This window comes from Tauraco erythrolophus, chromosome Z (genome assembly GCF_009769465.1).
Source record: "Tauraco erythrolophus isolate bTauEry1 chromosome Z, bTauEry1.pri, whole genome shotgun sequence".
NCBI lineage: Eukaryota > Metazoa > Chordata > Aves > Musophagiformes > Musophagidae > Tauraco > Tauraco erythrolophus.
This window is the reverse complement of record NC_141496.1, coordinates 87715557-87729276: the sequence shown is the minus strand read 5'-3', so window position 1 is coordinate 87729276 and position 13720 is coordinate 87715557. Positions and strand designations below refer to the sequence as shown.

The 13720-nt window shown below is 35.9% G+C and overlaps 1 protein-coding gene across 6 annotated transcripts in view; it reads left to right on the top strand.

Annotated features, from left to right (window-relative positions):
- Positions 1-13720, top strand: part of CCDC171 (coiled-coil domain containing 171) — a 156089-nt gene that overhangs the window by 77277 nt on the left and 65092 nt on the right. For all 6 annotated transcript variants that reach the window (XM_086629576.1, XM_086629582.1, XM_086629580.1 and 3 more), the window contains 2 exons: positions 541-723; positions 2425-2610. In XM_086629576.1, coding sequence (XP_086485702.1) covers positions 541-723; positions 2425-2610 — 369 coding nt within the window. The remainder of the gene's footprint in view (positions 1-540; positions 724-2424; positions 2611-13720) is intronic.

The window sequence follows — 13720 nt, the reverse complement described above, 5'->3', positions numbered from 1 at the left end:
AGTTGATTTGCAACACCCAAAAGCATTAGGACTTGAATAGATCTTTTCTATTATTGTCAAAGAATTTAAAAAAGAGATTTGATGCACCTAGGAAAAAGGTGTGTGTTTTTTTTTTAAAGTTCTATCAAAATTGTATTTACTTCAGAAGAACAAACTTGCTTTTGGCTTTAACTAAATGTTAAGGTTCTTTTTTTTTTCCTCTCTCTTTTTTTTTGTTCTTTCTTCTGCTTACTGCTCTATTTTTCAGAAAAGATAACCTTCTTCCCTTTAACTGAAATGAAAGGATAAACTCATTCTCACATAATCTGTCTTCTGTTGTGGCCCTTACGTGCAAACAGGTACTTCCTTGAAAGTAGAATTTTCATTAACTCTCAACAGTAGGTGAAACAGGTTCACATTTTTGCACTTGTGTGTGTCTTTAAGAGATGGAGGATGAAATAACAGCTTTTTTTAAAATTTGCTTGTATATGACATGTGATTGATTTTATAGCTAAAATAGCAGATTTTGTAGCACATGAATTTGTTTGTGTTTACTACCAGAAAAGTGTAGCATCCTTGCAGAAGCAAGTATTTGAATTTACACAAAGACTTCATACAGCAGAGGTGGAACGCCACTCATTGCGCCTAAAACTTGCAGAATTGAAATGGAATTTCAGTGAGATGAAAAAAGAAGCTGACAAAGCCCAGAGCTTGCAAGAGCAATTAAATGCATTAAAGCAGTCTGTAAGTATACTTGATTTAGAGGAGCCTGCTTACAAGAGATCCTCTTTTTTACACATTTTTTGATTCATGTTCTTTTGAAAAACAAGTATAAAATCAATCTTAACAGAATTTCCGAGAAAACTTGCCTTGTAAATGTCACTAAACTGTAAGTCAGGTGTATTTAGAAGTATCTGCTTTCCACAAGAGTTTCTCTTTGATTTGTAGAATGAGGTATTCTGTGTAAATCACATGTTTAGTCTTCAGCAGCCCAGGTTTTCTTCCATATGTTGAAAACGTTGGTGTGATTTGTATATCTGAAAACGACTTATAGATTTCACTTCAACAGAGTAAAGTCAGCTGGAAACAAGAGTATCCAATAAGTGTGTTCATGAGAAGTTCATGAAGTATAAATGAAGTATTTGAACTCTGCATTGGATATTGCTGAATATATATGATAGACATTTTACTGTATCTTTGAGTATGGGTTATATCCTGAGCTGGTCACTGCAAGTTTTATTGTGGCTGTTTCCTTGAAGGAATAAGTTTATGGCAAGGAAAAAAAAAGCCCTCTTTTATATTCTCAGTAGTGCCTATGCACTGAATTCCTTTGGCCCTTTGCTGTTGCCGATTGATTTACTTAAACACTATGGCTTCACTAACATGTAAATAGCACCGTCTACCAGGACTGAGAAGAGACAACGAAAAGGTTCATTAACCACTTGAAGCCACAGTATAGTGAGTAATGGACATGGTTTTTGAGGGATTGATGCCATTTTGTGGGTTGTCAGTTTGTTCCCTGCCATACTCGTGGAACTGTGCCTTCCATCCGTATGGAGGGGAAGAAGCTTGTCTTGCTTTAGCATGCTGGAGGTTCACAGGGCACCTTTCCTCTTAACGCGTATTTTCTATAGATTGCGTTCAGCATTGAGCTCACGTTTGAGCTGTTTGAGAAAGTGAATGGATAAAGATTCTTATACGTGCTTTACAGGTGCACAGTGTCACCCAAATAGCTGTGTCCCAGAATGAGCAGAGTTTTCTGAAGCTGTGCCCAATGTTGATCTTGAGTCCTAGTTGGTGAACCTGTCAGTGTGTCCCAATCAAAACACTTCCAAACAGAGAATATTTAATAGATGATTTCACCTCTATTCTCCTTCCTGTTCCTAGCTGGTAAAATGGATTTTTTTACTCAAATGGACAAAGTTGTATCTAATCATACTGAGTTTTGTTCTTAATGGGTTGTATTCCCTTACAGTTCTGGGACAGTTAGATGAAATTGTCACATTTCAGATTGTTTTTCAAATGTAGATCATGATTTTCCTTAAAGAATTATTTTTTCTTTCTGGAGCATTTTGAAGAGGGGAGAAAGAGTCCTGGAAGACGTTTACAAGGGTTAATAAGATATGCACTGAAAGTAGGACATTGGTCTGCCTATTTCCTTTTAAATATGGATTCTTTACAACCAGGGGTGCTAATTTGAATAGAATAATGAATAGCTACTGTTTACAGTACCGTGAATGCTTTTTTTTTAAAAAATACAATCGATAAAGTTGTCTGCTATTTTATTATTTGGTGATCTATCTTCATGTTAAAACCTCTAAATTTTGGCCTTTAGCATGCTTTTGTTTAAGAATTTGATATGTTTGCAAATGGAACTCTGAAAGTCAAGCACGTAAACAAGTGAATGCAGTTACACAATCAAACGCGATTTATTTCCCTTATCAGAAATTGATCACCCATGAGAGGTTTGAAAGTGCATGTGAAGAACTGAATAGTGCATTACGTTGGGAGCATCAGGCACAAGTGCTTTTGAATGAACAGGCGCAGCAGCTCCAGGAGTTAAATAATAAGCTGGAATTGCACTCCAGTGAAGAAGCTGATAAAAACGAAGTCTTAAGTGAAACAGTAAAGGTAAGATGATTACTCTTCTGAAATAGGCACCAGAAATTTACCTTTTGGTGAATAAGCCAAATACTGAAGTTCTTGTTCAAATAGAATTACAGGAGTAAGCGCTCACATGGAATTTTAGGGTGCTCAGAAAACACTTTCAAAATGCAGCTTCAAGGTATAACTTCCCTTTTCTGCTTTTGAGACTGGGTGGTGTACACCAGTATCTGTAATCTATGAAGTGTCTGGATTTTACAGGATACAGAAGAGATGGCAGTTCTAGCTATCATAAAGTGTTTGCAGACTATAGGAAAAATGAAGGAAGAAATACAGTAATACATTGATTTTTGGTTAGAGATCGTAAGAATATTTTAAAACCTGGTTTAGCTGTTTTCTGAATGTAATCTTAGGGTAGGGAAGGCATTTGTCGGTTTGGAATATGCTAGGGGAGAGTTTAGAAATATCCTTTTTCATCACGATTTAGAATTTTCCCCAGGCATAACGGGTAATGAGGGAAAAGATGTTGTTATCATAATCTCTGATAGCAAATGAAGGAGCAGAGAGAGGAGAAGAGCTTTGAAACCAGGTGGGTGTCTAACATGGGAAGAGAAGAAAGTTTGTGATGGCAGGCCAGTAATGTGTGGTGACCTGAGCTCTGCAGCTTTTATTTATTTTTTATTTAAAGCAAGCTTTGCTGTTTCTTGTCTGCTCTTCAGCCCTACTGCTGTCTTTCCACCTCCCAGTATTCTTCTATGAATTGATAGTTGAGCAAGAGACTGCTTCACTGGTATTTTGAGAAATAGATGCACTTTTGATTCTGAGCAAGATTTAGGGAAGAAGCGATAAGAAATGTCAAGAGACAGTAGGAGAATGAAAAAGGTGCAAGCTACAAAACTAGCAGGAATGTCAGAAACCATTGTTGAGAATACAACAGTGAAAATGGATGTCAAGGAGGATGACTTGCAGCAGAGTTGAAGTTCGAAGTGGTGTACAGTGGAGGAAGCTGAAGGATGTTGTTAAATTTATTAAGGATGATTTTCTTTAGCAGTATTATTACTAAAAATGCCTTAGCTAACGAAGAGTGATAGACAATGACATTTCCAATTTACCTGTTGGTTTTTGTTTTTTCTCCCTCCCAGTCCCCCAACTTTGGGTGTTTCATTTCAATGCAAGAGTAAACTTGTCTAATGTTTAAATCAGATTGGTTGTTAATACCGTTGCTTTATGTTTTCAAATATAACTGCAGTATATAAAAGCCCTTAGGCTTGCGTTTGATTTCTTTGGGAAATAATTGATTCAAGATATTTGAGTGGATATTAGGATCATAAAGAAGGGAAGGAATAGAAGACACCTGTTATCTGAAATCTTCATTAGAGCCTACTCTTTGTACATTGATGTATGATATTTCACCATGTTTTACTTCATCTGTAAAACTTACCTTTAAAATTGAAGGCATTCAAAATATAGGGTGGGGTTTTAAACAAACCTATTACATGAATTGTTTGATCCTGAATTAGATTTCACAGTTTGTTTTTTATCAATTAAAGGCTAAATACAATTTTTTTTGAGATAGCAGTGATCCTAAAATGCATCCTAATTCTACAAGCCCCTAGAAGTTGTTTGCCACTGGAACAACTTGATTCAGTGTAAAATGCTTGATTATATTTGAAAGTTGTAACGATCCAATACAATATAGATGTTGTGATAGGATGGAGGCTAAGAAAGTTGACAAAATAAGCCTCAGAGCTGAAACTTAGCCCTTATCATTACACTGATTCAGTTTTCTAAATGTATTACTCCATAATTCTAATTCTCAGTCCTTTCCATGAAGGAGTTTTGAAGCAAATTTAAGTTGTAGACTTGTTGCCATGTGCTGTCCCTAAACTTCTGTTTAAACACTGGAAGATTGGCTGATGTCGCTTGACTCCTTCGTGATGTTTACTGCAATAGTTGGCACAAAATGGCGTTGTAGTTGTAGTGGCCTGTATCAAGGAAGGAAACAAGATCAGTTGTGGTAGCATGGCAACACATGTTCATGATCTAGTGTTTCTTTTTTTTTTAATTATTATTTATTATTATATATACATGATTTCGTAATGCATAGTTCCTAAATCTTCATCTTCCCTTCAATTCTAGTAATTGTTTTTTACCGTTTCAAACCAGTGCCGAGTAAGTACTTCCTAAATTCAAGTAGCAGTCTAACACAAACTACTTTGATACCAAGGGGTAAAAAGACTTTTTTTATTTTGAACTCTACGTGTTTGTGTTTTTAAAATTTAAGAAAAGGTCTTTCATAAGCTTTTTTTCTCCCACAGTTTACTACAATCACACTTTATTCATGGCTTTGTTCATGAGAGGCAGAAATAGTCTCTGCCTTTGCCTTGGTATTTTAACTGACAGACCTTTTTCTGTTGGCTAATTGTTTTTTGTGACTTAAATGTTGGATTTTGGGGGGGTTTTTTGTAGCTCTTGTTTTGCAGTAGAGTGTAACAATCTCATCTCTGTAATAATCAACCCCGACCTTGTAAAAGAGGGTTCTTACAAGTACATAAGCTTTTAAAGTCTTAAGTAGTACAGAAGTATGGAAAAAAAGAACTGTTGCGATGAAAAAATGTAATAGAAAAAATATGCCTCCATCTTCGTCTTAAGATACATCTATCAGTCTAGACAAAGTATTTATAAAAAGTTGGAGAATGTGATGGTGTATAAGTAATTTTAGATGGAGCAGAGTGTCATGGAGTAAAAAACTTGAGTTCTTTATTCGTAGTTTTTAAACAAGTAAAAAGAGGAAAAATACAATATTAGATACTTTTGATAACTTATTTTTAAACTTATTCATACTTCAGCAGTAATCAGTAAGGAGATATTTTGGTATTCACATACTTCCATAAAGTAGGCTTATTAAAGAAGTGATACTTAATTTCTTAGCTTTATCGGTTCAGATTTTAATCCTGTATATTTTTATCTTCTTAATGGCATATACCATAGAGACATCCAAGGTAGCCAATTACGTTCAAGGTCAGCTGGAGCTAAGCAACTCTTTTACACTACTTTTTTTATTAGATGAGGTAAACCAGTAGCTCTGATTCTCCTGTCTTTGAAGTGAGACTTTTACACAAATGCCAAACAGGCATCTATAGCAGAGATAATTTTTGCTCCTTATGCAAGCATGTCTTAATCCAGTAAAATGCTTTTTCTTCCTATTGACAGGCACTGTGTATGTATTTACTTCTTTTAGGTATGTTAGTACTTGTAGTAAAAAAAAATCTTTTTAAGGTGTAATTTATAGAGCATGTCCTATAAATTGTTAATGAATAACTCTGCATGCATTTGAAGTTCAATATATGTTAAATCATGTAACTTACTACTGATCTGCCTCAAAATAGTCTTCAATACGTGTTTTAGAAGAAGATGATACCCTAAATTTTGAGTTTATTTACTGAGTTTAGTGAAGCTGCTGTCGATTTATGACAGCACAAGTGAGAAAAGAATCTCATACGAGTGCTTTGATAACACTCAGAGAAAAACGTTTTCTGATGTGAAATTTTGGAGTGTTTATTTTCACTAGCTGTTTCATTTAAATCATTATATGCATATTTTGTGTTCATAAAGTGTAGTATCCTCTGCTAAATAGACACATCCAAATTAATTAGATTCTCACGGAGATTGGGATTTCTAGGTTTGTTAGAAGTGGATGTTTTCTCTGAGCAGTCTCTGTGTTCTTGGTGTGGATTTCAGGTGACGGGGGTACACAATTTGCTGCTTTTTGTTGCTTTTCCTCTTCATACGTTTATAGCAACATTTTTTCCCTGAAAAATAATTTCAGTTATTTATACAATTTATTTTATTAATACCATTGCGCACACTTTGCAAGTCAGTTTTATAGTTGACTATTTCTGCAAATGATGCAGTATTCTAACTTACAGAAGGGTTAAAAGACCTCACTTACATGAGGAAGACCAAGTGAGTTTCATGCTTCTCAAATAGAACCATAAAGATTACAGACACTATAAGATGAGAAATAGGTTTCAGATTTTTTTTTTTAAAAAAAACACGCTGACATCTTAAGTTGGAAAGACTGTTAGGCTTTGGGTGCACTGAGGGGTACTGTTGATTCCCAAGAACTTGTTTGTCACTTTGTCAAGAAATGGCATTTCTGTACATTGACCAGTTAAATTAAAGGCTGTTCTGTAAAGGAAGCTCTATAACTGATTACCATTAGCATCTAACTTAACAGAGAATTTGTATTAATCAAGTTTAGCATGTTAAAGAGAAGCAAGCTCCCCTCTGAATAGATTAGAAACTAAAATTCATAATTCATTAATTAAATGTTTTTTTTAGTTTTCATACTCTGTATGTTCTGAACACCTAAATAATTTATTAAGTAGGTAAGAATAGATTAGCATTGCTGTCTGCCCTATTCTTAGTCAAAAGAGGTCATATGTTTTCTTATTACAATAAATTACAGGTTAAGCAGTTTTGTCATATATTTCAGTTTGCATTAACACTATTTGTAAAATAAGTAAGCCTACTCGTTCTCCTTCTTTGTTACATAACTTCCACTAGCGATAACTTCTTAGGTAGTCTTCAAAGAGTTAGGCCAACTAAAGACTTGCCCTAGAGCTGGTCCTTTGTGCTTTCTTGTTTAAAGATTGCAATGCAATGTACATGGAATTTAGGTACATGGAAAGGGACAGGCTTCCTTCTAGCAGCTGCTGTCTTTACGTAACAGCAGAGATGCATAGAGGGCATCCTGTTGCGGGCTGGACCTGGGAGCTTCTCTTCACAGGCGGAAAGAGAAGATGACTGAGACGAAGTCTGCATTCTGTTACTCAGCCTGCACTTCAGATATTGAGACTTAAACTCCACGTTAAGTTTATCTCTCCTGTGATTTTTCCATGAAGTTAATTTATTTTTTAATCTTATTGTCTGCTTTATTATCTTATTTTTTTAACAATCACAAACTTTGCATTAAATCTTCTCTTTGAGATAAATATTGTACTCTTTTCTGTCTAGCACTTCCAACGTAACTCTTTATGTTATGGTGCACATCTCTCCTTGCTTTGCTTCTCTGGTTAACCTCTAAGATTCAGGGTCCAAGGGTTGCCCTGTTCTTTTTCCACTTTAGGGATCACCTTATTAGGAATATTGATCCCTGTGTTTTCTCACTGAACTAACTTATTTCCAGCCAGGTTGTTAGGTCTGTGTATTTCCTTTGTTCTGTGTCTAGAACATTCATCAGTATCAGCTTGAGTAGTCTGGAGGGACTGAGGTCAGTACATGGCCTTTAGAAATGTATTGTATTTGCTCCATAGTCATCAATGAAGCAACCAAGCAACTAGCAACCAAGTTTTTCAAGGTCTGCCTTAACTTTTCTGAGTCAGGGTTTGTGGAAAAATGTGTAAGTAACGAGCAGAATGAGAGAAAGAATAAAGTTAAAATTTGTGATTATGAACTAGTTATGTGTTTACATTAATATGAAGTTCAGTGCAACAGTTCAATATTTTCGGTATGAGTTACACAATCGTAATTTCATTAGAACCTCTTATTTTGAAAGGATATTGGCATTACCATTTTGTTACTGTTTCATTCCTCTGCTGTTCCTGTTTTGTCAGTGTTGCAAGTTGAATGTTGCTAATAGTTCGTTGTAATTTGAGCAATGTTAGCATTTTTACATTGGACTTGGAACATGTATTCGTAGAATCATAGAATGGTTTGGGTTGGGAGGGACCTCAAAGATCATCTAGTTCCAACCCCCCTGCCATGGGCAGGGAAACCCTCCACTACACCGGGTTGCCCAAAGCCTCATCCAGCCTGGTCTTGAACACTGCCAGGGATGTGACATCCACAACTTCTCTGGGCAACCTGTTCCAGTGCCTCACCACCCTCTGAGTGAAAAATTTCTTCCTTATATCCAATCTAAATCTGTCCTCTTTCAGTTTGAATCCATTGCCCCTTGTCCTATCACTACATGCCCTCGTAAAAAGTCCCTCTCCAGCTTTCCTGTAGGCCCCCTTTAGGTACTGGAAAGCTGCTATAAGATCACCCCAGAGCCTTCTCTTCTCCAGGCTGAACAGCCCCAACTCTCTCAGCCTGTCTCCATAGCAGAGGTGCTCCAGCCCTCGCATCATCTTCGTGGCCCTCCTCTGGACTCACTCCAACAGCTCCATGTCCTTCTTGTGCTGGGGACTCCAGAGCTGAACGCAGTATTCCAGGTGGGGTCTCACGAGAGCAGAGCAGAGGGGCAGAATCCCCTCCCTCGACCTGCTGGCCACGCTGCTTTGGATGCAGCCCAGGACACGGTTGGCTTTCTGGGCTGCCAGTGCACATTGCTGGCTCATGGTGAGCTTCTCATCCACCAGCACTCCCAAGTCCTTTTCCTCAGGGCTGCTCTCAATCCATTCTCCTCCCAGCCTGTACTTGTGCATGGGATTGCCCCGACCCACGTGCAGGACCTTGCACTTGGCCTTATCGAGCTTCATGAGGTTCTTACAGGCTCATCTCTCCAGCCTGTCAAGGTCCCTCTGAATAAATGTTCACCTGGTATTGATACCAGGTGAATATTTTTTGGTTATTTTCTAAATTATCCTACTATAAAATGTTTTATTAGTTAGTAGTAAGAATTTTATTCAGGCTGTTTTTGTCAGGCAAATTCTTTATTATCTTTGTATAGTAACAAAACAATAAAGTAACCTCCAAAATTGCTTCTACTTTATATTGAGAGAAGAGTGAAAGGAATTGTCAGTCTATTACATTTATGTTCAATCTAGTCAGGTGTAAACATTATTTATCTAGTAAGAAAAGACATCCCTATGTTAGAAAAATTCTTATTTTATTTTTAACATGTCAAAGAGTTTAAGATAACTGAGGAAGATGCTTTCACTGTTATAACAATTTGAGTGAAACTTAGACACTGAGAGATAACACTGCATTAAGTAATGATTACATAACATGACTTTGGTTAGTTTTTGAAAGCTAGTTATGACCAGGAGTTAATTTCCAAGTAAGAATAGGTTTTCCCTTCTGTAGAAACTTATGGAGTAGGTTTGGTCATGTTAGTCTGATTCAGTAGTCTGATTTCAGCAGTCATTTTCCTCATCATGCTTTTAAGTGCCTTTCTGGTAGTTTGCAGAGGAAGACAAGAACCAAGACAAGTAGAATTGTGCCCAGGAATAATTAAACTAATGTGGAAGCAAAAGTCAGTAATTTGGCCCAATATATTAATAACTGTCACACATGCCTATTTCAGAAAATACTTTTGTTTCGCGTCTACTTACTGCAATGTATTAAAAAAAAATATTCTGACATTCTGTCAAAGATTAAATGAAGAAAAAAGAAAATTTTAAGCAACTAATTGCACGAACTAGAGCATTTTTATAGTCTTTTAAAAGTAACTTCCAATATTTTCTGGGTATTCCATTTGTAGGAACAATCTGCCTCCCTTGGGTGGAGAGGAGAATAAATGGAACAATATTGGGATCTAAAAGCTTAATGGTTTTATTGCTGCATTGTAATTATACTAATAAACACCTCTGTCCATGACCTTGGAATTTATAGTGCAGTGAGAAAGATTTATTGACACGTAATTTGGAAGAAATACGGGATTACTGTGTAATTACAGTGTGTGGTTATTAAGCATATGTACTTTCATACCATTTATCCCTGTTATTTCAAGACCTTCAACTATGTTTCAGTTTTCACTCAAAAATACAGAAGGGCTTCTTGTTAAATCCAGTGCCTGGGAGATCTTTGTTATATGTCAGCTACAAAGTAGCTTTGTTACCTTGAGATATGCAGAGGGGATCAATAGATCTTTAAAACAGCATGTGATGTTTTTAAAGAAATGTTCTAAACCCTATTTTTCCTAGTGGTTTAGGTATCAGTGTGTAGGACTTTCTACTATACAGGTTCTTGATACACAAGTCCTTTATACATAGATTGGCTTCTCGCTGCTGTTTAACTACGATATCTCTAGGGCCCCGTCATGTTTTCACCTGAGTCAGGTTTTCCCGTGATCTCCCTTTCTATTTGTGTGAAGCTGACTCTGTAAAGATTTTTATATCTTCTTGTGAAACCCTAAGTAACTAACTCTCAAATACCTATTGGAATAAAATTAAGCTATTGGAGTACTAAAGTATGTGTCTGACTCACATAAGGCTTCCTTTGCACTTTGGTCCCCTTTCTTGGCTACCTACAATGACAGCAGCCATACCTGTCTTTCATGTAATTTGATTTTTGAATGTAATTTGGCGTTCTATTTTAATTAGGTATTCAGTGATTTTTCAAGGGCAAGTTTTGTCAAAATTTATACCACTTTCAGCTTCCAAAATCTGTAGCTATGTTATCTTCTTATCATGAAAAGTATGGAAGCTCTTTAATACTGTAGCAGAGTAACAAACTCAAAGCAGAAATTATTTTTTTATGTTGCCTAAATTTTTGTGTTGACTTTTACAATATATGTTCATGAAAAACCCACTGGAGTTCCTTTTGCTACATGAATCTTTTTACTGTCTCAGAAGGACTTTTTAAAAACTTTTTAAAACTTCCGAGCTAACGTAAACCCACCTTAATTGTTGGTTGGGGGTTTTTTTGTTTGTTTTTGTAGGTTCTTTGGTTTGTGGTTTTTTTGTGTGTGTGTGTTTTTTTTCTTATGAACTATACAATAAGTAATTAAGTGATTTAAAAATTATGAACTTAAAATTCTTAATTCTAAGTAACAGTCCCAATATTTTATTTATAAATAGTACTTAGCTGTCATACAAGAAAATTTATCAGTTGTGAGAATGAAGAAATAAGTGTTCTTAAAAAAAACAACAAACAGCTAATGGTAATTCACTAAAATAATAGGTTGTGTGGTATCACCCGATGTGTTCGATTAAGGCATATTTATTACTGTTGCTTCTGTAGGTGAGTGAAGGAGGTAATTTTCCAAGTTTTTTACCATCATGGTGCCACTTTATCTTATACTTAGGAAACATACAGGAAGAGGAGAATGTGCATAATAATTCATTTTAACAATTGCAGTGATTTATCGCTGTCAGTGTTTACCGGGTCTGCTTCAGGATCTGTGTGGGCCATGCTCAAAAAAATGTATTCCTTGTTCAAGGTTTGTGCTCTAGGTTGGCACTTGGTACGCCACAAAGCAGACCCAGAGGGTACACCCAATCAATATGCCTTTATAGCACTTCGATCTCTTGGTGAATATTGGAATGTAATATATCTTTCATGCTTTTTCAACAGAACGATTTAGAAGTTGCCTCTTATATTAGTTAGATTTTGTTTTACTGTATCTTTCTTTCTGCTAAGAAGACTACTTTCCAGTTTTTAATGAAGGAAGGATAGGGTTGACCTGTATAAAAGAATAGAAGTTTTACTATGAAATGACATATTTATTAATTCATTCTTATTTTCTTGAGGTTTAAAGAGTAAAAAGGATAAAGAGAGTCATGTATGTTTGTCTTCTGCCTGCAGATACTTCATGCAGCAGGATGTGGCTGGCATAATATTAAAATAAAATATACGTACACTAAATAACATTTGGGGCTGTATGTGGAAACTCATATACCTGAATACAAATGTGCAGCTTGGTCAGAACTCTTCTGAAGGACAATGCAGTGTTTGAATGTAAACTATATAAAGTGATAAATCTGCCAAAGCCCATGTTAATGTTAGTGCCGTGTTAAAAAAAATATTTGTCAAAGTTACTAATTAAAGAAAATGAAAAACTCTTGCTGTAGCAAGATCAAAATTCTAGCTAGCATAAGTTGACATACTTGACATATCCATAACTGCTTAATGTGATGGCTCACAGTAATGTGCTAGTGTCTGGTGGAATCGTGCAGAATGACCTGCAGCACTACAATAACTGTCTAGAAGACCCAGTGCATTTTGATATTCAAAAGGGTGTCCCTCAACTTTTCCAACTTCTGTTTCTGTTCAAATGCAGCAGTGTACCTAGCTAATACATTTTAACAACGATGCTTTTGTTTGCTGTTTTTAACAGTCCAGGAGGATCTAGCCTATATGTGAGCAGTTTATATTTTACAATTGCTTCATGTAAAAACTTTCAAAGTCTTGTTTAGTTTGACTTTGAAGCTGAGCAATGTGTGAACGTAGGATGTCTCTTCTGGAAGAAGTGTTATTATGTGGAATTGTTGAAGCACCGTGTTTAATAAGCTCTCTTAATTCAAAGTAACTTTAAAGCATATACAGTTCTGTGAGCTCTGTGAGCATTTTCAGTCATCCTTTGCTAAACGTTTTGGAGCTAATGCAATTGAAAAATGCATCCCTTTCTTGTTGATCAGAGTAGATACTCTCTTGAGAAATAAGTCTGCATTGTAGCACAGAGATATTAAACCTAGCTTTAAGTTTTTGAGGCACTGTAATCCAAGCTGAACCACTGCAGGTAAAATGCTTGTGGTACCTAAACTTACTTGAATGTCTGAGAGCTGTGCTTCAGTCAATAAATGGACTGTTGTCTAGCTGTACATAGGTAATGCCATTCACTTTCACGACGTGAGTGCCTACGGTTTCAAATGACTTATTTTTCTAAGAAAAATCTCCTGCAAGATGAAATTGCATGCATTTTCCCTATCCGATCCATTGATTGACTCTTGAATAAATTTTTACTGACACGTTTCTTAATAGAATCATAGAATTCTTATCATCCAAAATACTTAGATTCTAGATCTTGTAGAGTAACTGTATGTCACAGATGCTTTTTAAGCTACCTGCACCATCATTTCAGTTACAATTGCCTTTAGATAATTACTTGACTTTTTTATGATACTTATTTGGCTAAAGCTTTCTGCTATTAGCATAGTTTGTGTGCCAATATTATAAGGGTTTCTTATATAAAACAATTACAAGCAATTGTATTTGACATTCTGTCAGAAATATGAAAATATGTTGGCAAGTATCCCTTCATTCACCAGTATTTTGTTGATTATTTATTAAAATCATTGTGCTGGTTGGTGTTACTGTTTTGTTTAGTAGACCCACTTGTGCTCTGTGACCTCGTTATACAAGGCCCTTCCAAAGACATGAGGAGCCGTTTTGCACCTTTTTAGATACACTGTGATCTGTAAGCTAGGTTTAACTGCTTCCATGCTACCTCACCTACATCAGGGAAGAG